Source organism: Lontra canadensis, unplaced genomic scaffold (assembly GCF_010015895.1).
Source record: "Lontra canadensis isolate GAN:19392208 unplaced genomic scaffold, GSC_riverotter_1.0 scaffold133, whole genome shotgun sequence".
Taxonomy (NCBI): domain Eukaryota; kingdom Metazoa; phylum Chordata; class Mammalia; order Carnivora; family Mustelidae; genus Lontra; species Lontra canadensis.
Window position 1 is genome coordinate 1,638,204 of NW_022631127.1, and position 27,490 is coordinate 1,665,693.

The 27,490-nt window shown below is 47.2% G+C and overlaps 1 protein-coding gene across 1 annotated transcript; it reads right to left on the reverse strand.

The window, feature by feature from the left end:
* Positions 1-1,585: 1,585 nt before the first annotated feature.
* SEC61A1 (SEC61 translocon subunit alpha 1) lies at positions 1,586-19,005 on the reverse strand. Its single transcript, XM_032842788.1, has 12 exons — positions 18,842-19,005; positions 18,506-18,573; positions 15,522-15,587; positions 15,354-15,432; positions 14,285-14,416; positions 12,267-12,376; positions 11,824-11,977; positions 8,042-8,202; positions 5,999-6,196; positions 5,560-5,751; positions 5,075-5,151; positions 1,586-3,641 (listed from the first exon to the last, which is right to left on the reverse strand). The coding sequence occupies exons 1-12, from the start codon at positions 18,846-18,848 to the stop codon at positions 3,455-3,457; spliced, it is 1,431 nt and encodes a 476-aa protein (XP_032698679.1). The 5' UTR covers positions 18,849-19,005; the 3' UTR covers positions 1,586-3,454.
* Between the last annotated feature and the right edge of the window lie 8,485 nt (positions 19,006-27,490).

Below are 27,490 nucleotides of genomic sequence, written 5' to 3' on the forward strand. Positions count from 1 at the left end.
GGGCTACATCTCCAGGCAGGGATCAGAGGCTTGTCTGTCTTCCCCACTGTGCCTGAGTTCTTGACTTCTCAGCCTGGCTGGGACTTGGGCCCAGGACAGGCTCTCAGCAGGAGCAGGATGGGGTGGGGTGTGGGGCTGGGATGTCAACAGGTAGAGGACTGGAGCAGGGGCACCTGCTGGGACCGAGGACGCCCCGGACAAGGGCGGGTTCCCTCTGGGTTCCCAGCTGAGGTCAGCATGGGGAAGCCCCTCATTCCTGGTTCCAACGATACCACTCACAGAGGTACCCACAGGCAGACCCAGAGCTTCGCAGGAATGTGGGGCAGGAACAGTGTCTTTGGACTTTGTGTCCTGCCACTGCCACTAAAGTGGCTGTGTGACAGCTGGTCACACTGCATCTCTCGTTTCTGCACCAAATGGGGAAGAGCTGTTTCCCCAGAGGCCTCTGGCGGCTTGAGGGTGGGAGGAGGCCACGTGTAGGGGTGACTACACAAAGGTCCCACCTGGCAGCGTGGTGAGCAGAGGCAGAGCCTGGTACCCGGAACCACATTCCTGGCAGTGAAGAAGGGGGCGGTGCCTCCCTGGGGGTCAGAGCCCAGCCCCCTGCCTGGCTCGGCATTCCACAGTGGCTGCTTGTCCAGCTCCGGACTGGGGCCGAGCTTGCTCCTGTGGCCAGGGGGCAGGAGGGAGCATGGGACAGAGGGCTACACACCCTGTCTGAGGGCAGCCTTGGCATAGCGTCAACAGGTGGCTTCTGTAGGGCCAGGCTCCAACCCCTGTCCCTCTCGTGGTCTCAGTGCCCTGGCTCAAGGCCATCTCGGAAATCCGAAGTTTTCTAAGACAAAGCCTAAGGCTGTCCTTGGGACACCCAGCTGAGGAGGAAGGCCCTGTTCACCTGTCACTTGGGAGTCACTGAGGAAGCACCAGCTGGCGGCAGTGGTGGAGGGTTTGGGGTGAGGCCTTGTCTGCGACAAGCATGTTGGCTTCCAAATCCAGGTCTGGGTGAGTGGGAAGTGTTTTCCTCATGTCATCCGGGAAACATGGTCTGCTGTTCTCATTAGAGTGGAAACCCTCAGGAAGACTCCTGCATAGCCGCTGTCTGCCACCACCATCCACGTGATGCTAGGGTCCAGGGCAGGGTGGCAACCCTCCTGGCTTTGTCATGGGTCTGGCTGGTCTGGGACCAGATGTGCGGGCATGCCCACCATTGCAGCCGAGGGCCACGGTACCCCTTGGCCTGGGCTGCAAGGCTGGGGTGGTGTGGGCCACAGGGACAGCATGGTGGGCCGTAGTCACAAGTGTAATGCCAGTCCCCTCCCGTGTTCCCGGGAGGGCCTCGGGGCTGCCCGCATGCCAGCCCCGCAGCAGCCAGTCACCTGCGTCTCACTTCACCGGAAGCCAGGGAATGCAGCGGATGCCACCAGAAGGCAGCTTCCCAGGCAAAATGCCTTTCTGAGGAGGCACTTCCATCCCAGGGTGACCTAGGGTACCCTGTGCCAAAGCAGGACTCGACCATGCCTCACACACCCTAGCTCTGCATCCACCGGCCTTCTTGGGAGCTGTAAACCAAGAGAACGTGACCAAGTGGCTTGTAAAAATTGGCTTTATTTGTCACTTATTCACCTTAACTCATTTATGCCATTTTGGCATCCACAGTGACAGTCCCCTGGAAGCTGGGGTCAGCCCCTACCCACCGTGATCACAGACCACAGAGCACGAGCCACGCAGGGCCCCACCCATGAGGCTGGTGCCCACAGCGTAACCACGGGTGGGGCCGAGCAGATGGCGTGCCGCGGGGGGAGCATCGAGTCTCTGCTCAGGACTGGGTCTGACAAGGCCACGCGTGATATGGTGGGATGCCCTGGACTGAGGGGTCGACAGACCTGTCGGGCCCATCCTGCTTCTGCTGCTGACCTGCCAGGTGGATTCGGCAAGTCGCTTCTTGTCCCTCGGTTGGTCTGTTCCCTGGTTAGCGCTGTGAGTGAGGTGTCCTAGGAGCTCGGACTCAGCTCTACTGAGTCGCGACCATGGCTCTGCTTCGAAGGCCACTGTGTGCCGGCGGCTGGTGGGGTGTGTCTCTCCGCAGGGCCCCGGGTGCTTCCTTAGAGCTGGGGCCTCCTCCAGGGAGAATTCCTCAGGCTTGTGGCACCCGACTCTGCTGTCCCTGCTGCCAGCACCGCCTGTCCCCAGAGGAGCCTCCCTGCCGGCCTCGGAAAAGGTTCCGCTGCCTAAACCCTAGGTCCCCTGTTACCACAAACAGAACTCATTCTAGACATCACGAGTCTTTTCCAGTCACAGGCTGGAGCAACTTACTAAAAAACAAAAACAAAAACAAAAACCTAAGCTCTCTGACCCTGATTTTGCCACGGATGTGGGGCCTGCACCCTCCTCTCTGCGGGGCGGTGCTGACTGAAGCTAGAAGACAGGTGGCATCTGGTCATTTACTTAACATGCATTTGGTCCTAGGCACTGTGAAAAAAAGTGCTATAAACATGATGGGACGTTCTCAGCCTGGAAGGCACAGTGGCCTATAAAAGTGAAGCCACCGTCTTTCCCCGTGTGAGGGCTGCTGCAGGCGAGTGGGAGGCCCGTCTGGCGACAACCGGAAGGATGGTACAGACACACGTCACTTCAAGGGTCACGCAGCGTCCACCCGGCTGGGCCAGGCGCCAACTCTGTAAGCCTGGAGAATCCTGGCCTGGCTCCATCAGAGGACACAAACCGACGACAGCCAGCCAGACACAATGGAGCCAAGCCAACTCCGTGCTCTTCAGCCTCAAAGCCCAACCAGAACAGTCAATGCGAATAGCCAACAGGCACATGCAGAAAAATTAACAGACGGCCCAAGAGTGTCTTCTGGAAAACCCATCCCTTTCTTTCGAAGAGGCTTGTTCCTAAAAAACTACTTATAAAAGGGGAAAACAATGGTGTCTTCCAGAGAAACAGTTTGAAGCCAGGTATTCTAACCCCTGATTGTGATAGGGACTCACCAGTGAGTCATGTCCACCAGAAAACATGATTTGCTCTCAGCCTCGTGCCCTATGGCCAAGACGGAGACACGGCTATGAGGTTTGTGCTTCTATTCAAAAAGTTCCCGTGCTAGGGGAACAGCTCAGACCACTGCAGCCGCCTACGGCACTGAGCAGGTGCAAAGGTTAAAAAAAAAAGTTACCTGGGGACCGTCCTTTGCCGTCCCCACCTCTGGCAGTCAGCTCCATAAAACCTCCTTCCTACCGTTCTTTCTGCCAATGCCAGCATAAAAAGCAAAATTTCAAACTGGAAAAATTCTAGCACTTTACAAAGTGGAATGAAAGAGTATGAAATTCAAAAACATTATTAAACAAAAGTCCCGGTGCTGTAGCAGCACTCCTGCAATGAGCACCCCACGGGCCTCACTGTCCCCCTCCCTTGCAACTCCAGGCAGGGCCCCTCTCCTGGTCCAGGGAGACGTGGCTCAGAAGAGAAGGGCCCCCATGCTGCCGACCTCACTCTGCTCCTTCACGAAGATTTCAAAGTACTGGTAGATGATCGTGACCGCGAGCAGGATCCCGGTTCCAGACCCGATGGCACCCAGGAAGTCGGCCAGGACGGAGAGGGCCCCGATGCACAGCCCACCAAAGGCTGCGGCGGTGGGGATGTACCTGAGGGACAGGGGGCCGATGAGCCATGAGCCACCATGCAGACCCCTAGCCCCGGCCTGGCCTTGGGAAGGGACCGGGGCTTCGGACATGCCCACATCTGACGTAAGATCCTGACTCTGAGGTCACTCCACTACCTCCTTGAACCTTTACCACTCACACACCTCGATGGTCAGGACTAGGGCTGTGGTGTCCAGTAGGTGCCGCAGGAGCCACACAGCGCTCATGAAATGGGACTAGTTCCCAATCGAGATGCTAAAGACATCACATGAGGTTTTGAAGACAGGAATATAAAATATCTTACAATGCTTTTCCTTATGTTATCTACAACTTGAAATTAAATTCTAGACATGAGGAGTTAAATAAAACATATCAATAAATTTACTCAGATTCATTTCACTTTCTTTTTAAGATATAGCCTACACACAAGGTTTTGTGAGTTTCACGTCTATTTTTACCTTTTAAATTAAAGTGGCTAGTAGAAAACTGAAAATTTCCTAAGTGGCGTGCAGTCTGTGAGGACTGACTGGTGGGTGTCAATCGAGAGGCCGCAGAGGAACTGAAGGAACGAAACTGCAAACCACCCCTGCTAGAGATCTGAAAACAACCTGAAACTTGAAACACTGGCTTTTCCCGTGGTTGCTTCCTTCAGGTGAGGCGAGCAAGCTATGGGCAGCGGGACAAGCCTGGCTGGCCCCCTGACCTAGGGAACAGTTTTGTGGGAACACAGCCCCTTCATCTGTGTACGTACTGTCAGCGGCCGCTTCCCAGTGGCGGTGGAGGAAACAAGTAGTCGCGACAGGCTTCAAAAGCCTGAGATACTTAACACCACCACCCCTGCTGCCCGAGGCAGCTCCATGGTAAGTGGAGAGGAGGTGCAGACGGCCAAGTCCCCCATGAGCACCCCAAGGGCCAGCCTAGAGCTCTCTTCTGCCCTGTACCTAACGCCCAGCTGGTTACCAAGTGCTGTAGCCGGCCTCTCCTCTGCGTCCCCAGGTTCCTGCAGCATTTGGAGCCCTCCTGCCCCCAGCCCACACTCCCACCGAGGCCTCTCAGCAGTCAGCTGGCCCTCCCTCTGGTGGCTCTGCCTCTAGCACTAGGTCTCCTAAAGGGACCCGGGACACTGCCCCTTCCTCCAGCAGCCAGCTGGCTGCCCATACCCTTACCACGCCTTCTTGTACCCGCAGAGCCACATGCCTCTGTCTCACACCCTGGCGGCTCTCTCTTTGAGGAGAGGGACGGCATGCTTTTATCACCCTATCCCCAGTCTCCAGCATCAAGCAAGAGCGTAGAGGAATTAGAGACACAGGGGTCTTTTCTACCTCGTTACCCAAGGGTAGGAGTTACCAGATCGGAAACCCCTAAGCCAGATCAGGATACCTGGTGTGGAAGGAAGCCACAAATTCAGAGTCTGAGGGCCGGGGGCCAGCACTCACCGATTGAGCTCATGGACCATGGAAGTCTCTCGATGGCCCCGCATCACCATCTGTTGCTCCTTCAGCTGCTTTGCGACCTGCATGACACCCACCAAGGAGACACCGTTAAATCGGAGACCTGAACTTGAAGGAAGGTGGATGCCTCCTGGTGGGGCTCAACACTCGCAGCTTTTCCTTTTCCGCGCCCTAAGCCCTCACACAGGTAACTCTGACTTCACCACGGAGAAGTCACGGGGCGAAGTGTGACCGCACACTGTGGCTCTAGCTTCCCCAACACAGCAGTGGCTTCCCGCTGGCGTTCATCTTTGGCCACTGAGGGTTCACAACTGCCCCGCCATGAGCATGAAGCATCTGCGGGTATCCACAGACCACTTTGTTAGCAAGAGGAGACAGGCGGAGACCCCTCAGACCCCGAGTGGGTGAGGACTACTGTTTCCTGGATTAACCTCCTCTCAAGAAATTCGCTGTAACATCTATATACTCACATCTTTGGCAGAGGAGCCCGAGACCTCAATCCAGGTTTTGGAGAAGAACGCACACGAGCCAAGCATGAACACTATGTACACCACGGCATGGACAGGATCTTCTAACACGGAGCCAAAGGATTCTGGCGGGGACAGGTAGTAGCACAGGCCGCCAACAGGATACGCACGTGCCGGGCCCCCGGAGGAAGTATCCTGGAAAGGTTACGCACAAAGCCTGTGAAGGCCGCTTCACTGTACCTCCGCATCAGGACAGAAATGGTTTTGAGCAAATGACACAGATGACGATTTTGCTCAAGGGCCCATAGTACAGTTCCCTCAACAAAAAGGGAACTGAACATGCAAATACCTATGGGTGAAATATGTGCTCATAGACGCACAGGTGCACAGCCTGCAACCTGCGCTAAAACGGACGGTTTTAGCCCCGAGCAGCCGTACTTACAGACCAGGTGCCCAGCAGGCTGACCAGCAGGTTGCCACTGAAGCGGGCGGACAGCATCTGGGAGATGACATACAGGTTGGACACCAGGGCGGACTGCAGGATGATGGGGATGTTGGAGGTGTAGAAGAGCTTGATCGGGTAGGTGTTGTACTGGCCTCGGTAACGGGCTGACTTGATGGGTAGGTCCACGCGGAAGCCCTGAGACACCAAACAGAGTGGAATGCCCTTCACTGCCTCACTGCTCAGAAACCCAGCCCGGCCGGGGACAGCTGCCAGGGAGCCGGCTGCAAGCATCGCTTCCAGGGCTGTGGTTCCCCTGCCTTACCCACCTTTGCACCTGAGGGCATCGGACCAGAAGGTTCCCAGAAGGGGTGTCTGGGTGGCTCAGTCAGTTAAGTGTCTGCCTTCAGCTCAGGTCATGACCCCAGGATCCTAGGATCAAGCCCCATGGTGGGCTCCTTGGTCAGCAGGGAGCCTGCTTCTCCTTCTCCCTCTTCTCCTCCTTCTCCCTCTGCTCCTCCCCATTACTTGTGTGCTCTCACACTCTCTCTCTTGTTCTTTCCTCTCAAATAAATAAAAATCTTAAAAAAAAAAAAAGGTCTCCCAGAAATACTGGCTTAAAACTGCACCAAAGCCCAGCAGAGATAATCCTACTTTTGTCAGAAACCAAAATCCAGCACATTATATCCAGCTCTATGTAGAATATACTAGAAAAGCCTGAAGAACACATGCTCAAGTTCTAGCAGTGCTTCTCTTGCCTATACTTTCAGTGGCCCCAAGACCCATGCCACCACAGCATCTGCCTCGCACCCCAGAACAGCTGTTTAAGAGGTTTCCGATAATACACAGAAAAGCCAAGCTTTTCTTTTTCTTTTCTAAGATCTTATTTATTGGCTAGACAGAGAGTAAGCACAAGCAGGAGAAGTGGCAGGCAGAGGGAGAGGGAGAAGCAGGCTCCTCGAAGAGCAAGGAGCCTGCTGTGAGCCTTGAAGCTGAGCTAAAGGCAGACGCTTAACCAACTGAGCCACCCAGGTGCCCCAAAGCCAAGATTTTCTATGAATATGAGCTCTCCCTCGGAAACCCTTGGAGGAAGGGTTTCTTTTATATCATTTTCACAAACTCTCAACGCCTAGAACAGGACTCAGAATATGTAAGATTTAAAATAAAATCTTCGGGGCGCCTCGGTGGCGCCTTCGGCTCAGGTCATGATCCCAGGGTCCCAGGATCGAGCCCCACATCAGGCTCTCCGCTCCTTGGAGAGCCTGCTTTCTCCTCTCTCTCTCTGCCTGCCTCTCTGTCTACTTGTGATCTCTGTCTGTCAAATAAATAAATAAAATCTTAAAAAAAAAAAAATCTTCATGCTCCAAATGCATACTTGCCAAGCCCCTAAAGAGTCCACTTATTGGTAATGAGGCATCTGAGTCTCAGCCAAAGGAACAGAGTCATTTGCTCCTTGGAAAAAGCACTTGCCTGGTTTAAATACCTTTCCAACAAGCATTAAACTACTCTCAACTGCTGTCTCTTCTTGTCAATAAATATTAGAATACAAAGTGGCTGATCAAAAAATACAAAGATTAGCCCGACTACAGAAAAGTGACCAGCAGTGCCGCTCTCTTGCTCAGAAGCAAGTGACACAGACGAATCATCTGAAAGGTAAGAGGAAAGCCTTTTCCAAGATGAGGCTCCTGCCTACAATTACGGTACAAACTGGGTAAGACAGAGAGAAGGTGTTAGCTTGCTTGCTTTTCACTTCTCTTGAACTAAAACTTAGTATCTTCTCTATCTGCCGACAGCCCCAACCCAAAGGAACACGATTCCAGAAATACTAGCTGTGCCTCACGTGTGTTCCGGCAAGTCCCCTGACTCAGTGGGAGGCATCTATCCTGCTCGCCTTGGGCTTTGCGTCCTTTAAACACCATCTCATTTCAATACAATGGGACGGGACAGGCCCCGCCAGGGTGTGGATGAGGGATGCGTATGCCAGGGCATGTTGACACATAAAGGCAGACCATTAAAACTTGGTACACAGGGATCTGGACGCACCTGGAAATAGATCACCACTGCAAAGACAAAGATGGTGGCGATCAGATTCATGAGGTTGGGAAGATTCTGTCGGTAGAAGGCCTCTCGAAGGGCTCGGACCTTGTCAGTGCGTGTGGCCAGCAGATGGAACAGCGCAATGATGGCGCCTTCGAATTCCATTCCTGTTGGTGAAGGAGAGGATGTGTGTGGTAAACAAACAAACCACCAACTAAATTTGGCTCTACTGATTTTCTCAGTGGCTAAAAAGATGAAGTCCTACCCTTCACAGTGCTCACTCCCATAACCCCAGGGAGAGAGTTCTATCATCTACTGTTTCTGTAGATAATGCAAACTTGCAGAAAGGGCTATTCTACCTTTTGATTTAACTCATCTCAGTTCTTCAGCATGAGTCGTCAACGGCTACTGGACATGTGGCATGACAATCAGTTACAAAACCATAAAGGCAGGGTCTGCTGAACTCTGGCTGAAGGGGCCCTACACTGAAGGGGGGCCTCCAAGCTGCCAGATTCTCTTCCTGGAAATGCCTGGGCAGTCCGAGCATCTGCGGCTCTGAGGGGCAGGTGGGGCTCGGGCTCTGCTCCTGACACTGATGGTCAAGTGGAAAGGACCACATGTGTGCCCCCCGCATGGCTGATCCAAGTCTGAGCTGATACCCTACCCCGAGAGGTTGTGGAAGGAGGCAGCCAGTATGAGCCGGGAAACCACAGCCATGAAGCAGACTGAGCTTCCCAAAGACTGAAGGGAAAGAACGAGACTGGGTACTTGACCTGAGGAGCAGGACCCAGAGGGACAAGTGAGAGGAACTTGGGGCACAAAGGGCATTAGTAAGGCCTAGAGGTGTCTTAATTTTCAGGAAGTTTATAGAGTTAAACAAACGAAAGCTAAAGCAGATAACAAGAGCGCTGCGTTACTGTGTAATCTCTGCTAACCCACGACAGTCTACGCCATGACATACTCAGGTAGTGCGCATGCCTGAGCTAGTGCTGTGTCTAGAACCATGGTCTCTGAGGGTGGCTGGAGGTACTGGTAACAGTGGCATGAGGTGTGCCTTGGCACTGTCCTGCATGCGCTCAAGTTTTGAACACATGGTGGCTGGCACCACCTGCTCTGTTCCCAAACCATTTTAAGAGGATGCTTCAGGCCAACCTTCCAATGGGGATCACCACTGACCTCTTCTGGAATGTGGCTTCTGTGAAAGAAACACTGTTCCAACGGTCTGTAATTCCTCACCTCACCCTGTGATGCTGTGCTCAGTCTCCATGCACCACCACTCCCAGGCTTGTGACAACACTGCCTTCCCAGGGCACAGGGTTCAGGGATCTCAGAGCAGGAGCCAGGACAGGCCTTCAGAGGCCGCCGCCCCAGCTGCCGGGGAGGAAGGACTTGTTCCCTTCTGCCCTCCATCCACACTGCCCCCCACTCCCGTACCTCTGCAAGGCTCCCTACCCTCTGACCAAAGCTCCGACTCCTCTCCACCTTGTTCATTCTGCACCAGCCACACATGCTGACCCTGAACACTACACTCCCACCTCAGGGCCTTTGCAGCTGCTTGTTCCCTCTAAATGGGACATTCTTCCCCCACAGAGCTGCAAGGCTCCCTACCCTCTGCAGGACTTTGTTCCAAGGTAGGGGGATGCTGGGAGGGGGTCTTCCTGATCACCCAGACTAACCCTGTGACAACCCTCCCAGCATCTCCATCTTCTTTCTCTGCCTCATTGTTCCCCTAGGTACCTGTTCCAACACCTGCTATGTGGAACACTCAGCTCACTCCGTATTCCCAGTGCCTGACCCTTCAGAGATGTCAGGTAAAGTATTTGTTGAGTGAAGGGCAATGCCAAGGGTAAGCTCTAGTTCTCCTACTTTTTAACATCATTTCTTAAAATTCGCCACCTGTTGCATCTCTGGGAACAAGACAGAACTTCCAAGTGCGAAGAGTTTCTTCAGGCACAGAGGCAGCTTTGTACCTGCACGGTCCCACTAATCCCATCTGAGCTGTTCCCACTTGCCCTTCACAGGTCTGTGACGTTTGTGACCTGTGCCTTCCTCCAGGGTCCAGTCCTCGGGACCCCACTCTTCCCTCTCCCCTGAACCCACAGCTCTCATGGCAACACTCAATGCCCACTCGAGCGGCTTGGAGTGACCCCTCCCAGCTGCGCTTCTCTCCGGCTCAGTCTCAAACACAACCAGCTGAAAGCCCAACACTTTTAAAGCCAGAAACAAACCCAACTTTACTCTGTGATTTTCCATCACCCTTGAAAGAACCTCCTCTGTCTTGTCTATTACGCTCTTATAGCACCTTGTGCCTTGGTTGGTGCTTTCCATGACAGGCTGGCTGGTCAAAGCTGGACAATGGAACAGCCGCCGGGCTGTGTTCTCCGCCTGTCTTCCCCTCCAGTACAGGCTGAATCACTCCTTCCATGCTCCAACCCCCACTGCCTCACTGGCCAGCTCCTCAGCGGAAGGTGGCTCCTCGGCTGGGGCTTCTGAACCTTTACTGACTCCTCCCCTCCCGGCCCCAACTCTGGTGCCGCATCTTTGGACTTCAGGATGCCCCCAGGCCAGTTACAGTGACAGTCTTCACACCCCTGAACCCCTATGATCCTTTCTCCCGCCTGCCTTTTCACACCCATCCCTGAAAAATATTACCCTCCACCCTCTCCTTTCTCCCAATTTGTCCTGAATTTCCTACAATTCCAGAAGTACCCGGGGAGGAACCAAGTCCCTCTTCTCTGAGGCTCTTCTGACAGTTCCTACGTCAAGCTACGCTCTTTCCCTTGTAATCTACTGGGTGCATGCGGCCTTCATGGGACCTACTTTGAGTATCACTCATGAGACCCTTCAGGGACCTACTTTGAGTATCACTAATGAGATCATGTGGTCTCTGGACACCACGGACTGTTTCCAGCATTCATCTCAAAGAAAAATACTCAAACATGCATGAATATTTATTTCTCGCGAGTCTCCTCAGAGTGTGTAACATATTTAGTGATGAAAAAACCTGATTTTCCTTTCCTAGTTAAGTCACACTTCCCTAAATATTTAGGAAGTTTTATTAAAGACACTGCCTGTAACAAGATTCTCTTCTTTGTAGGCATAACATACAACACTTACACGTAACATGCATCTACTCTTGAGCCAGGCCTCACAGAATTTCATAGTATTTCTCATTAATCCTGGCACCCACAGCTGATATGCAGAGGAATGTGCCCAAGGCCATTTAACCTCTACCAGCAACAGCCAGGACTTAAACCTAGTGAGCTCCAAGTTCAGGCCTCTTTCTCAAAACTGCTCCAGATTGGAGCAAGTGCATTGGTTCCCTAATTTCTGCTTAATCACTGCGAGCGACTGCCAAGAAAAGATGAACCTGTGAGGATGTGCACTATTTCACTGTTGCAACAACAGTGACACTGGAAACAACCTCATTGTCCGTCACAAGACTATAATAAATGCTGCCTCATCCTTGCAATGGAAGTCCACACTGCGCTGAGGAAAACGAGGCGAAATTATGTAGTCCGACATGGCAAGTGTTCACGAAATACACAAAAAATGCAAACTGGACATCTTTACAAGCACAGACCTATCTGTGTTTTAAAAATTCTATAGATAGAGATCACTTTAAAAATCAAAAACAGAAACTCTGCAGATACACACAGGAAAATCAGAAGAGATGTACCTAAAACCAACTTGATTTTTCCTGGGAATGGGGGAACTTCTGTTTTCTGCCTTGCACACGCTGGTACTTTCTACTAAACCCTGTCCCCAGGGAAGGCCAGGGCCCTTACCTCGGCCAGTGTTGACAGTGGTGGGGCTAAACGCCTTCCACACGATGGTCTCGCAGATGTTAGTGGCAATGAAGAGGGAGATCCCAGAGCCCAGGCCGTATCCTTTTTGCAGAAGTTCATCCAAAAGTAAGACAATTAAGCCAGCAACAAAGAGCTGTGAAAATTTAAAAAGAAAAGAAAAAATAAAATAAAGCAACCCAAACAGACTGCACATTACTGTTTTTCAAAGGCCTGTTCCTTTCCTTCTGCAATACCAAGCTTTTCTGCTTCTCAACACTAAAGGCAGGGTAGACCTTGGACAGTAGAGTCCTTCTCTGGTGAACTCGGAAAGGCCACCACAGGGGCCCTGGCTTCTTCTCATGCTTCTGTTATGCCCACCTCAGATCTGTCACTTGGGAAGTCTAAGCTACTCAGAAGGGGGGACACGTTAGAGCCACACTGACCTGTATGGTGATTAACAGGCAGATTCCAGCGCCCATTTCCGAAGGATCTCCGTACATTCCTGTCATCACGTACACGATGGACTGGCCGATGGTAATGATCATGCCAAATACTGGAATCACAAGAAAACAGGCTTCTCAAAGTGGGACACTACACGGTCTGGAGAAAACAGTTCTGGAACACCTACTGTGTGCCAGGCACTGGGGAGGATGACAATGGGAGATGTAGAATGCAGGCATGGCCTGCGAGGAGCTCAATCCAGGAATGCTCAGCAGCTCCATGGCCAAAGTACAAGAGTACTGAGTACAAGTACTCAAATGCCTTCTAACAAAAGCCTGCAACGTCTTCAATTCCAGCTTCTCCAAAATCACTTTCCTTTCATTGACGGCAGGAGAAAGAGTTGAAATGTACTAGTACAGTTCTTTTCTTTTTTTCCCTTAAGATTTCATTTATTTATTTGACAGAGAGAAAGCGAGAGAGCACAAGCAGGGGAGAGGGAGAAACAGACTCCCCACTGAGCCGAGGGCCCAATGCGGGGCTGGATTCCAGGACCCCGGGATTATGACCTGAGCCCAAAGGAGACGCTTCACCAACTGAGCCACCCAGGCATCCCACTAATCTAGTTCTTATGAAAGGAGAGTCAGGGAGCAAGGGAAGATGACATCCAGAGGCATGTGATTTGGTAATGGTGTCAACGTGCAGCACCCAAACTCAAGTCAGGTCGCTTAGGCTTTGGAGAGCTCCCTAACTTGAATATGTGCCCGGGCCCTCTACAGACCTATCATCTGGGTCTGAGTCCAGCACACTGAATATTATCTCTGGGATAAAATGATCCCTTCTCAGCTTGTAGTTAATATAGTTTTAAAGGAAAAACTCACAAAGCAGTCAATTTAGTTACTAGTTCCGTTTCCTCAGCTACAAAGCTCTTCTGGCCAATGAGGTACATTCCTTTTTGTATGCACACGTCTTTGTTTCTTGTAGCTCATTAGTCTCTGTTGTTAGGCACAGTGGAATCCACATGTTTTTATTGGTTCCACAATACTAGATGGGTTTGGGATTCAATTTCAGCTTTTTGGCTTAGTTTGTGCATGAAATACAATTTTATTCCAAAATGCCCATCAAATAATTTTTATTTAACTTTTTTAAAAAGTGCCTAATAAAACAGATATCTTGAGACAGAAAAATTTCAAAAAACTGTTCAAGAATAAAGAGAAAACAGCTAATTTGTGCTTTTGAAAAATAATACATGTGTATATTTTACATCCTGATTTGTATCTGAAACTGACAAGTCTGAACTGGATTAGTCTTTCTTGCTCAGTCATTTCACCTACTAACTCCAGAAGATCTCTAAAACATGCTGGTGTGGAATAAAACAAGGCTGTGCAGGCAACTGTAAATGTCATTTCCTAATTAATGCATTTCGCTTCACAACCAGAGGCTGCACGTGGTTCATTCTGAGAACTGGTTACTATTACTAGTAACACATTACTTGCTATCAAGCAATACATTATCCTCGCTGTTACAGATGAAAAGACCAAGACTTCAGAGACGTCATCTAACTTCATCCCAGGTCACAGAGCTAGGAAACCACAGAGCTGGACAGAAAGGATCCCTATCACCTAAGCGGAATCCTTCCAAACTCTGAGCAGAGAGAAAATACCATGTGTTGGGTAGCTACTGCGCACCAGGTGCTGAAAGAGGTTTTATACACGCTATTCAAATGAAGTCTTAAAATAGCTCTGAAGTTTTCCTTCTAAGTGGTAAGGAAATTGTGGCTGGTGGAGGGCGAGACCTCCAAGCCCTGTTCCTTCCCCTCAATGACACCCGGTGACACCCACCACCCTGCCTCATCGACTCTATCCAAGTGCTCTCTCGTTAACATAGCCCACAGTACACCTACAGGGTTGGTGGGCCAAGGAGATTACATCGTATAAAAAAACCTATTTTGATGCCCTGAACTTCAGAGCAAATTTGAATTCTCACCTGCAGACATCTGAACATTATTCAAAATCTCACTTACACTTTTGGGCTCCATTGAAGAGGGCTCGGTCTTTTGGGGTGTCACCAACTTCAATTATTTTGGCACCAGCCAAGAGCTGCATGATGAGGCCGGAGGTGACAATGGGAGAGATACCCAGCTCCATCAATGTGCCTTGAAGAAAGAGCAAGGCAAAACACAGCCAGTATGAGCTTGGAAAAGCAACACATAATATTAAGAAAATGGATGAGCAAAATTCAACGGTGGGCCCTGTATACAAATCTGATGTGTTTCAGTTTGCTAGCGGCATTTAATTTCAAAATTAATCCCCAAATATCAACGATTAGCGTATAATTCAACTCATTCTATTCACTCTGCCAGGCAACATCTTATTCTATTTAGGAAGTCACGTGGCATTTAAATAGACGACAACCTTTACAATCACCCCAAACAGATTCATTCTGGTTTTGCAGAGATAAGGTTCGTCTCTTCATCAGTTAATAAAAAAAGGATAACATTCCAATAATTTCCGGAGTTTGGAAAGAAGGTCCGCACCACTGTATCTAGTTGTGAATAAACCTCTATTTCCATTATGCTAAAATGAGCTATACTTCCAACTGATTTAGAACTTAATTTGAAATGTTTAGAAAGCGAGTTAATCAAAAGCAGCATCAACATAAATGTTCAAATCCTCCCCACCCATAGGTAAATGGGTTAGAGTAGACAAAACACTGTTACATATTTTTTTGGACACGTATATACAACCTATCGATATGAAGATGTAGCTCAGAAATAGGTTACATATTCTAAAGAATGTTATCAAAACAGAAGAAAGACCAGTACAAATGTCATCATTTCAGCTGTTAAAAACATTCTAGTTTTTCCATGTTTTTTTATCCCCCATGACCTAGACTTATCTTGTTATTACAGGTTTTGTGTTGCATTCAAAGGCCGCAGCGCTGAACTGGCCATCTGCTCAGGCTACCCAGCACAGCGCGCTAACATTCCTCCCTAACACTCTGAATTCCACATGAAGCCGAAGCCTGTAATTTAACCGAAGGAGGCCAGTCAAATCCACACTGGAGAGAGGTACAGATGGCCAGAGTCCTACCTCTGTTCGAGGCGAGAATCACTCTCATCCAATAGAAAGGGTCAGCTGAATCTGAAGACATGATACCAAATAGCGGGATCTGGAAACAAGCAGAGAAAAGGAGTCAGCACACTGACCCCCAGCCTGCTCTTCGCCCCACCCCAATTCTGGAGCAGGAACTGCGCTTACCTGGCAGCATACTAAGAAGATAAAGAGGGTGATTGCGGTCCACAGCACTTTCTCCTTAAACTGAATCTACAGTGGAAGACAATGCATTAAGGTAGTATTTACAAAGACAAGTTCATAGACATGAACTCGAATTAGACCCCTTTCTCTGGTTCACCAGAGAAGTGAGCCTTGAACACTCCAAACCGAGTGCCAAACACAAGCACTGAAATGTAAGGATGTGTGTTGCAGGCTTTCTATGTACAAGACAGGCATACAGAGACCTTTCACGTACGATTTCATTGGAGCCTCATGTCACTTAATGTTATCTTTACAATGAGAGAATGGTCTTAGGAAAGCTAACGTGTCCCAAATCTCACAGCTGAAGCGAGTTTTGAGTGCAAAACCTGTGCTCTTAGTCACCAGAATGAACAGTTTAGGATCAGACTCCAGATGGAACAATGTTGCAACAGCAAGGGATTCCTAAAACACATCAGACCTTACAAGGAGCCAAAGATAGTGATCATTCAAAAAGGTTCTGTAGCTGATAAAATTTTGCAATTCTGTAGCTAACTAATTTGCAATGTGTGACAGTTAGACAGTGTATTTGCTATGAATTAAGGGTAAAACAATGTAATAAAAAATAAAAAATACTGGGGGGGGGGGGCAGGGAGAGTTACACCTTCAACCTACTCAGTGCCTACTAACAGCACCTACTTTTCACATCTCCATGGGTACACATGTAGGTCAAGTGACTACTGGGAATTATTTTATAGATGACGAGTGAGTACCATCAGGAAAATTTAGAATCCCCGCCCAAGGTCCCCCTGGTACCAAGTAGAGCTGGCAGCTTTTCCAGGTGTTCTGCCTCAACTGATTGCCTTCCCTAGTACTTCCTGCCTATCCTGCAAGAAGGGGTTTAAAGGGCTTAAAAAAACACTGTAATTATTGTGTGGACTGAGGATTTTGATATGGAAAAATACCTTGTGAGCGACAGCATGAAGTGAATAGAACTGTACTCTGAAAAAGTACTTTTTAACTGGATGGGAGGAGGAGTCCCAAGTCTACATGAGCTCCAAAAAAGAGTCTGGCTCTCTGGTCAGAACAGAAGTTGAGGTCTTCCATGACTGCCACTTTAGGCAGGCCCCAAGGAGACCACCACACAAAGGTGGCGGGCACTTAGGGCATGACACCCCACATGAAGCTGGGGTGAAGTCACAGAACCCTCCTTCCTCTTGAGAATGCTCCCCTTCCCATCTGTCACCTCACCAAACCAAGAACTTAGGAGGCCAAGGGAAGGCAACACCACTTCCAGCTAACCAGGAACACAACAGGCCTGTGTTGAAAGGATTCTTCATGGGAAAAAAGAGTAGATGATTTTTATAAGACTCCTCATTTCTTAATAACCAAGTTTCCTCTCCTGGATGCAGCCAAATTCAACAGCAAAACTTCAAAAGCTCTTTATCCCAGTCCTTTGAAATAGCTCTTTACCTTTGAAATAGCTGCTGAATTAGCCAACAATCACTTCTCATCAAAAAGCTTTCGAAATTGATAAAATCTTGCAATGCTGTAGGTTAACTAATTTGCAATAGGTGATAGTTCGACAGTGTATTTGCTAAGAATTAAGGGTAAAACAATGTAATAAAAAGTACTGGGGGCGGGGAGGCAGGGAGCCCACCCCATATACCCTGTGTTACAAAAGCTTTGAGACCACTCTCATCTTCCACCGACTTCTAGAACATTTTCTCATCACCTGGCCCTTCCATTGCTCCCCATCACCCTTTATGTTCTAGCAATATGGAACTACAGCTAACACCCTCCCACCTGCTTGTCTGCTTTCCACACATATATTCTTTATACCTGGAATTCCTTTCCCTCCCCTCAAAACAAAACAAAACAAAACAAAAAAAACCCAACTTCTATTCTTCCATTAAAACCACTAGAAACCACATCTTCCAGAATTAATCCCTTCCTGAGCCACTGCTACAACCTACACATATTTTCACTGCTCCATCTACCACACTTAGTTACAAGGCCAAGGTCAGACAGCTATTAAAAGGTTTGTGAAGGGTGGGTCCCAGGCTTGTCTATCTCCAGAGCCATATACCCTTTCTGCTATGCTAGGGAGTTGGGGTAGAAGGGACAACTTTGTATTCTGCCCATTGAAAAGGGCACGTATGTAGAACACTTACACAAAATGATTTCAAGTTAAAAAAAAGGGGAGACTTCAAGAACGTAAGTGTCCATATTGATGTTAAATACAAAGATGGGTATGTGAATTCATGAACAACAGTCGTAAAAGAATCTAAAGGCAAAAATCTTTCACTATTCATTCTCTTGAATGCAAGAATCTAAATAAAACTTCCACTGTTTAACCGCTACACCAGCATTGGCAAAACTTGCTATCCTGGGCTGTAGCTGTGTAGGAGCGGAAATTCTGATAAAGGTTCTACATTTTTATCTTCTCATGTTTTAATGTGTCTGCTGTAAAAAGCAGGGTTCACAAAAATGCCCTTTTTCTCTGTACCTTTTATGCAGACTGTCAGAGTCCTAACTCATTTGCACAGGATAAAGGGACTGCTCTTACCTCCTTTTAGCACATGCATACCAAAACCTCCTGGGGGGGGGGGGGGGACCCAGCCACGAAGCGCTCGTGCTGGAGGTGAAGGAGGAAAGGAAACTCAATCCCAGTATCCTGAGGCTTCTGGGGCCTTATTCATTTATCTCCGAGTTCCACTTTTGGGACCGAGCAAACCGTAGGCTTTGTTTGCTGGAGTAATATCCTCAAAAGATGCTCCAAATACAGAACCATAATTTCGGTGGAAATTCCCACACAACCAGGTCACCTTCCGCCAGAGCTCAGGAGTACACACCGCTACACGCCAGGAGGAAGGGGTGCGAAACAGAGTTCCCATCTGGCGTGCTGAAGCCATTTTTAATTGTACTGTAAACTTCGGGCGCCCAGACAGTTCATGAAACCTCGGTGGACGGCGATTTCGGGAACTTACCTTCCTCTCCGGCTTCTGAATTTCCGGCAGGATGACACAGAAGGGCTTGATGACTTCCAGAAATTTGACTTTGATGGGAGAGACAAAAGCAGAGTTAGGGCACGTAAAAACCTTCCCCGCTCCCTTGGGGAAGCCTTCCGCCCAGAGTGAGCAGGAGCAGGGACTAGAGGAGCAGACCGCGCACGGGGGCTCGCGGGCACCCCAAGAAGGGCCGGGGGCGCGGGCCACGGTCTAGGGGAGCCGGGCGGCCTGGGGGTGGCCGCTTGTCTTGACCCGTGAAGGGAAGGGGCATTTTGATCCTTCCCGGCCTTGCCGGGGCTGCCCTGAGGGACTCACTCGCCATGGCGGCGGCTGCTCGGGCTCCGGGTCCCCCTTCGGCTCTGCTCCACTTCGAGTGAGGTGAGGCTGTCCGCGGCCCAGCCCGCTCCGGAGCGCTGCACCTCCGCCGAGAGACACGTCAGTGCTAGCACCGCGGCGAGCGGCGCGGCGCGGCGCTGGGCGGAGCTGGGGGCGGGACGCAGGCTGCTTCCGCTTCCTGCCACGCGCTGTGGGCCAGCCGCGGACCCTCACCGTTGCCGCCGAGACCACAACTCCCGGCATGCAGCGGGGCTCCTGGGCCTCCCGGGAAGAGGGTGCGAGACGACGGGGCGGGGCGGGGCGGGGCGCGGGGCACGGGGCACGCCGGGATTGGGAGTGTGCGGCTGCGCAGCCCTGGCCAAGCGGGAACGCGCGGCCGGAGGGTGTGACAGGACTGCAGAGGCCGGGCGTTGCGGTCTGTTGGAGAAACTGAGGCAAAGGGCAGAAGCCGCTGCGCCCAAAGCCCTGCGAGTAAGGCGGTGTCCCAGGTCACCTCTATGCCCTTCATAGTACTTATAACTCTGAATTAGTGAATAGAACGTAAGCTCCTTTGATCCGGAGCCAGTGTCCCAGCGCAGGCTGAAATGCCCGGCTCCTAGTAGGTGCCTGGTTGGTGAGGCCAACGGAACACCCTCGTTTATTGAGTCATCCAGCAAACCCGGAGGCTTGCCCTGGGCGCGGGGTCTCGGCAATGACTCCTGCCGAGTCCCTGCCATCTGAGGACGAATGGGATGAATTCCTGGAAGATAGGATCAGAGAAGAACTGGGACAGCTCAGGAAATAGGCTGGGGAATCCAGGAAGGCCTCCCAGGAGGGTTGATTTTGTGCTAAACCTTGACAGATTCCGGCGACAAGAAATGAGGGAGGAAGGTGCACCAGGTTGAGGAAACCTTTTGAGCAAGGCATGGTGGTATGACCGCCTGAGATCTATGGGGGAAAATAACCTGTTTGGCTGCAGCAAAGGCTATGTGAAGGGAAACTATTATTTAACGTTCGTGGGGGACAATGGGTGGGGATGCTAGACGGAGAATTGAATTTATTTTCGAGCCATGTATAATTTACAGGGTAGCATGTGGTGAGTGCTCTAAAACAGACGAGAGAGACTTTATGTTGACCATTTAGAGGAAGACGAGGTGGGTGATGCTGGCTGGGGATTAGGGAAGGTTTCAGGGAACTAAATCATGACCTGGACTGATCTAAGTTGGAGGTGCAGATGTGGCAAGATGCTTCTTGGGTAATATTAATTTGGGGATTGCTATTTCTATTTGTCCCCTCCCTCCCATTTCTAGGGTGTAGCCAGGATTTGCAAATCTTTACCTCAGAAATTTTGGTAGGACAGAGAGCCTTTTTCTGAGACCCAAACCCAGAGGTGGGAAGTTAACAATGACTACCGGAGGCAGGCAGGTAACTTTAATTAGTGAAATGGTGCAGGTGTGACATCATGTGATATTCATCCACCGCACAAAAAAAGTGACCACGGAGTCTGCTTGTGGAGCTGCTTCTAAAATGGAGGACCCAGTGACAATCTCTTCTGGAGTTTTGGTCAGAGGCTAAACTTGTAGCCCCTGGACTAAATCCAGCAGACAGACCAGAGCTGATTTAGTCAGTATGCATCCTGAACCATACTGATGGTTAAAATATTGAAGTACCTAATAGTAAAGGGTATTATAGTAATTGTGGTAAGTGTTACAATTAGTTAATATAAATTTTAATATAAACTCACTGGTGATAGTTTTAGGATATTAGTACCATTGGAAATGGTATTAATGATATAGCTACATCCAAGAAATATTCATGACATAGTTTAATCTGTGTCACTGAAGGGACTGGCTAAGTTGCTCATGGGAACAAAATACTGATCGCTTCAGGAGAATCACTGGCTTAAAATAATTTTATTCTTGGCCCTTTGTAATTCTTTTGAAAGTAGTTGTGCAGTGTTTTATACACTTAAGGTGTTATTTATAAAATATTAAAACCCAATACCTAGAATGAAGAGAGAAAATCTAGATAAAATTTTAAGACTTTTAAATATAATAAACACGAATCTTGTTAATTCACAGGACAAAGAAGGAACTATAATAGTAGTGAATCCCGGCCTAATACCTGTTGTCTGTTTTGGTGTGGTGCAAGAATCTGCACAAAATGAAACTCGTATTAAATAAGCTTTATTATATAAAATTAGTAATCTGGAATGAAAAATAACTTGATTTTTTTCCAACCAAGAATTTGACTTCTGTCACTTGGTAGTGACAGAAAAGTTGGGTGCAAATAGTGCTCAAAAGTTTTGTATTTACTACTGGGTATTTACACTAAAGATACAAATGTAGTGATCTGAAGGGGAAGGTGCACCTGAATGTTTATAGCAGCAATGTCCACAATAGCCAAACTATGGAAAGAATCTAGATGTTCATCAACAGATGAATGGATAAAGAAGATGTGGCATATATATATATATATATATATATGAATACTATGCAGCCATCAAAAGAAATGAAATCTTGCCATTTGCAATGACATGGATGGAACTAGAGGGTATTATGTTGAGTGAAATAAGTCAATCAGAGAAAAATAATTATCATATCATATCTCTGATATGAAGAATTTGAGAGATTGGGTGGGGGGTTGTGGGGTTTAGGGAGGGAGAAAATGAAACAAGATGGTACCACGAAGGGAGACAAACCATGAGAGACTCTTAATCTCAGGAAACAAACTGAGGGTTGCTGGGGGATGGGGTAGGAGGGAGGGGTTGGCTGGGTTGTGGACATTGGGAGAAGGGTATGTGCTATGGTGAGTGCTGTGAATTGTGTAAGACTGATGATTCACAGACCTATACCCCAGAAACAAATAATACATTATATGTTAATTTTTTAAAAAGTTAATTTTTTAGTAACCTAAAAAGAATGTTTGGGACAGATTGACAAAAGGCAAAATAGTCCACAATTATTAAAATTTCTCTTTAGAATTTGTAAAAAAAAAAAAAGTTTTGTGTTTAAAGATTAAATTTTAAATGTTTAATTCATCAGGATGCTGTTAAAACTTGTTCAAGTGAAATCTTTGACACTATATAACTGGGCATTTTTATGAAAATATTTAATAGAATTTTTTTTTAAAGATTTTATTTATTTGTTTGACAGAGACAGATCACAAGTAGGCAGAGAGGCAGGCAGAGAGAGAGAGAGAGGGTAGCAGGCTCCCTGCTGAGCAGAGAGCCCTATGCGGGACTCGATCCCAGGACCCTGAGATCATGACCTGAGCCGAAGGCAGCGGCTTAACCCACTGAGCCACCCAGATGCCCCTTTAATAGAATTTCTAAAGGAATGCTATTGATATGGATTTGGGTACTATGGACCCACTTGTTGCAAAACAGATGAGAAAACTTTTTGGAAAACAAATCAAGGCAGTTCATTTAATTTTTTTACTTACTAGATTACCAGTTTATTATAAAAAGGAGTACTTGGAACAGCCAGATGGGAGACATGCATAGGGCAAGATATGTGGAAAAGGGCACGCAGCTTCTCTGCACTCTCCAGGTGGGCCATTGTCCCTGAATCTGCATGTTTCACCAACAGGGAGGCTCTCCAAACCTATCCTCTTGGGTTTTTATGGAGACTTCATTACCATAGGCATAATTGATTAAATGATTGGCCATTGGCAGTTGATTGAACCTCTAGCCCTTCTACCCAGGCAGATCATTTTAAATCACCATCAAAGAAACTTCTTTTGTTTTACTTAAGGTGTTTGGATAATTTGCTTATAATACAAATTTTGTGGTTTTGAAGATAAGGGTTTTTGTTGATCTGATGGTGTTGAGAACCACATTTAATACAGTGTATTGAACTTTTTTCCCAAGTTCAATATAAGAAACTTGTATTGGGCAAGAAAAATTATATTTCATTGAAAAATATTTCCATAAAAATGTCATTGGAGTATTGTACGACAATTAAAAAAAAAGTCATTGAATTTTGTTCAGAAAGTACCAGTGTAGTATTAGAGTCTGGGGTTTCAGCCAAAAGTTTAGAAAAAATTTGGATGTATTAACTTGGCACTAAGTTACCAAATTTAACTAATTTTGGGTAAAGCAATACAAGATATAAGTCAAGTAATTCTCATGTTTTCCTCAATATGCTGTATTTACTATCACACATCAAATAAAGATCAGAAAGAACTGCAAGTTACATAAAGAAAATCAAACCTTGATGGACAGCTTGAAGTGCTAGAGCTTCAAAAGCAGTTTGGAAATCAGTAAATTCTGTATATTTATTGTCAGAGAAAACAGAGTGGTTAGTGATTTCAAAAACATGTTTGAAGTGTTTTGGCCTTAATAAATGATATTTTTCACGGAAATGTCAAAATATGTTTCAGCTTAATGAGAAAAATGCTTTAATTATTGTGGCTGATATTTTAGTGAACTATAGATGAAACAGGAGGATGTATGTAAACTGTCATAGTCTGTTAGGGTTGCTATAACTGAATGCCACAGACTGAGTGACTCATAAACAACAGAAATGTATTTCTTACAATTTCAGAGGCTAGAAGTCAGATAAAGGTGCCAGTATGGGGCAGGTTTCAGTGAGAGCCCTCTTCCAGGGTTGCAGACAGCAGACTTCTCCTTGCATCCTCGCATGGTGGAGAGCAGAGGAAACAAGGTCTCTAGTGACTGTTTTTTTGTTTGTTTGAGAGAGAGAGAGAGAGAGGGTATGAGTTGGGTAGGGGGTAGAGGGAGAGAGAGAGAATCCCAAGCAGGCCTCACGCACAGCGCGGAGCCCAACGTGGTGTTCAGTGTCACGAAGCAGAGATGTCAGCAACGCTGAGATCATGACCTAAGCCGAAATCAGGAGTCAGGACACTTAACCAACTGAGCCACCCAGGCGCCCCTCTCCAGTGACTCTTAGTAGAACATTAATCCTTATGACCTCCATGTTGTGTCCTTATCTAACTCTAATTATCATGTTAAAGAGACGGGTAGGACTTCAATATGAATTTTGGGGAGACATTCTGTCAATAACATAAAGAGATAAAGGAAACTTTGAAACAGAAGTGGAAGGTAGAGATATTAAAAAAAAATAAATAAAAAGATAGGTATACTGTTTGAAACTAAGCAAAGTACCAATTTCAATTGAAAAACTGTTAAGATTGTCCAACAGATAATATGAAAAGGTATTTGAGGACAAATGTGAAAAATGTAATGAACTTTTCAATTCTTTTAACTGAAATTTGGCCAGCTGGTTTGTGCAGTTCTCAAGTTTGAGCGTGAACAATTAAGCCAACTCACTAAAAGGTATTTCAACAAATGACTTTTGTGATTTACTCACTAACATAACTACTGACTATAGAAGAGCCTCAGACGAAGTCTGGAAAGTGTTTAAATGTAGCTGCTATTCATCAGAAGCTGAGGATTCAACACTGAACTATCATTGATGTTGAGAAAAACTGTTTATTTAACTCATCTAGTGATTATCAATTTAATGGAGAAGTTGCTGGAAGAATTTGATGTTGCTCCTTATGTCAAGTCATGACTTATACGGGACAAAATTTAGTGACAGCTGCACCAAAAGGTGAATAATTTCCAAATATAAACAAATGATTTACCCTTACTGGAATGATCTGATAAATTATTTTTTTGCCACAAACTATATATATATTTTTATTTCTTTTCAGCATAACAGAATTCATTGTTTATGCACCACACCCAGTGCTCCATGCAATACATGCCCTCCATAATACCCACCACCTGGCTCCCCCGACCTCCCACCCTCCACCCCTTCAAAACCCTCAGATTGTTTTTCAGAGTCCATAGTCTCTCGCCTTCCAATTTCCCCCAACTCCCTTCTCCTAACTCCCCTTTCCTCCATGCTATTTGTTATGCTCCACAAATAAGTGAAACCATATGATAATTGGCTCTCTCTGCTTGACTTATTTCACTCAGCATAATCTCTTCCAGTCCCGTCCATGTTGCTACAAAAGTTGGGTATTCATCCTTTCTGATGGAGGCATAATACTCCATAGTGTATATGGACCACATCTTCCTTATCCATTCATCTGTTGAAGGGCATCTTGGTTCTTTCCACAGTTTGGCGACCATGGCCATTGCTGCTATAAACATTGGGGTACAGATGGCCCTTCTTTTCACTACATCTGTATCTTTGGGATAAATACCTAGTAGTGCAATTGCAGGGTCATAGGGAAGCTCTATTTTTAATTTCTTAAGGAATCTCCACACTGCTCTCCAAAGCCACAAACTATATTTTAACAAGTCATTTTATAATATAGTTTATTTAGAAAATAGCATAAGACATGTTTTGAAATTTTGATTTGCATATTGATCTGTATATTTATATTACTATATTTTGCCTATCTCTGTGGGAGATAGTTTTTGTTGTCTTTTTACAAATCAAGAGAGATTGCATACAGCATAAAATCTAAATTTTTTACTTCTCTTGAAAAATCAGAAGACCTTGCAGCATTGCACCTACATTCCTACCTGTGAGAATTCAGCCACATTGCATTTGCTCCCTTTAAGTCAGTCCTGAGCTCTTCAGCTCTCCATCATCTGTACCTTTGCCTGTTACTTGCCTGCTCTCTATGAGGTTTTGAAATTGGAGCCCCTGCTTTAGAGTTTTAAGCCTGGATTCTGGCAGGATGATGGTGTCATTTGCTCCACTTACTAAATCAAAGGAATCAGGAAAAGAACAGATTGCCTACCCTCACCTCCATGGTGGGTGGGCAAGTGTATGAGTGTGTGTGAGAAAGAGAGGGAGAACCATGGCTTGATTTTAAACATACAGTTTGATATGCTGGCGGTACATATCAGGGGGGAGAGGTCGGTAAGCAGAGCTGGTGTTGAGAGATGGGTTAGGGTTAGAAGGGTTTGGAGTCCTCTTCTATGAGAGTAGATGAGATTTCCAAAGTACAGAGAGAAACCAGATATAAGGAAAGACCCTGAGTGAGAGTATCACCCATATCTAAGGGTGAGGAGAAGGAGGAGCGGTGGTTCAAGAAGTAGAAAGGTTGAATGGAGGGGGCTTATTGTTCTTTTGGCAAGTTTGTTACTGTACTACTTAGGATGTAAATTTGGCTCTTGCTGCAGAGATTCCAAAAGACAGTAAAATAAACCAAAGGAAGCCTGGGTAGCAGTATAGAACTAAGCTCTGCCTGTCTTATCACTCCCCTCCCATTAGAGCGGCATCTTTGTCCACAAAATCCATCATGGCACATCACTGCATCTACATTTGGCATGCCTTCCCTTTTAACACACAACCTGGAAGTTGAGCACATAACTTCAGCTCACATCTCATTACCTAACACCTGGTCATGTGACCATACTTAAAAGGAGGCTGAGAAATGTAGTCATTTCCTAGAAAGTTATGTACTGGCTACAAATCAGAATTACCTCGGAAGAAGGGGAGAATGGATATTGGGAGACAACTGTGGTGTAGGATGTTAACATAGGAATTACCCTAGATACAAGTCTAGAGTTTGAGTTTTGGATTGGAGATTTGCCAAATGGAATGTGTTCTTTTTCTCTTTTCTGTGGAGGAAATTGTTCCTTTCTGTTTTTATTTTGTTATGTTTAAAAATTTTATTTTATTTGTTAAGATTATTTATTTATTTGAGGGAGACCGTGAACGAGAGAGAGAAAGCAGGAGCGGGGAGAAGGGCAAAAGGGTAGGGAGAAGCAGACATTCCCTTGATCAGAGACAACTTCCCCCCTGCAATGTGGGGCTTGATCCCAGGACCTTGGGATCATGACCTGAATCAAAGGCAGATGCTTAACTGACTGAGCCACCCAGGCACCCCTGAGTTCAGATTTTAATCAGTCAAAGAGAGGTGATAATATCTTTATGGAGTGGTTGTGAAGGTTAAGTGGAATAACACACATGAGAACACCTAACAAAATAACAGGTCTGGACAGCCTAATGCTTGCTAATTTCCTTTTTGCTATTAATCCAAGCCTCTCTGAAGCATCCAGAGGCAAATTAATCTTTCTTGCAAGAAAAAGTGACTATAATAATCATTACTGCACTTGCTACTACTTACTGTTTGCTGTGCACCGTGTGCACTGTTAAGTAGGAATGCCTCCCAGGGCCACACAGGCTGGGCCACTGGCCTCCCCATCAGGCCAGTCACAGACTCTGATGAGGATGATGTCACCTGGGCGTGGCAGTGCAGCAGTCCTGTTTCACGTGCACTGATCAGTCCTCACTGACACTGTGAAGCAGGTATTATTAACCTATTTTGCAAAGAACTTTGTGACTTAGGTTAAGGAACTTGTCCAGTGTTACTGAATGACTCAGGGACCCAAACCTATGGAAACCATATCCTTTGGAGATACTTTGCTGCGGCATTGTAAAAATAATCTCAGGATCCACAGTTACTACAGTCTTCCAGTGAGGGGAGGGGAGGCAGAGGGAGAGGACAGACCATATCAGTTTTAAAAACCATCTCCAAACCCCCCAAATAAAAACCGCCTACCAGAACCCTGGAGCTGAGACTATTGCCAGCTGTCTCATTTACTATCCTTAGCCTCTAGGAAAGGGACAGAAACATAAACAGTCTGGAGCATCTTCTACCTCTTCCAAATAATTTGAAGCAAGTATAGCAATTGCAAAATGTGTCAGATTGACAAGC

What these genes read in the sequence shown, in the direction of transcription:
- SEC61A1 (XM_032842788.1), bottom strand. An exon ending in CACTGTCAACACTGGCCGAG is followed by an intron (nt 8,203 to 11,823) that starts GTAAGGGCCCTG and finishes CTTCACCAACAG; the next exon opens with GAATGGAATTCGAAGGCGCC. An exon ending in CGGGCTCCTCTGCCAAAGAT is followed by an intron (nt 5,152 to 5,559) that starts GTGAGTATATAG and finishes GGTGTCATGCAG; the next exon opens with GTCGCAAAGCAGCTGAAGGA.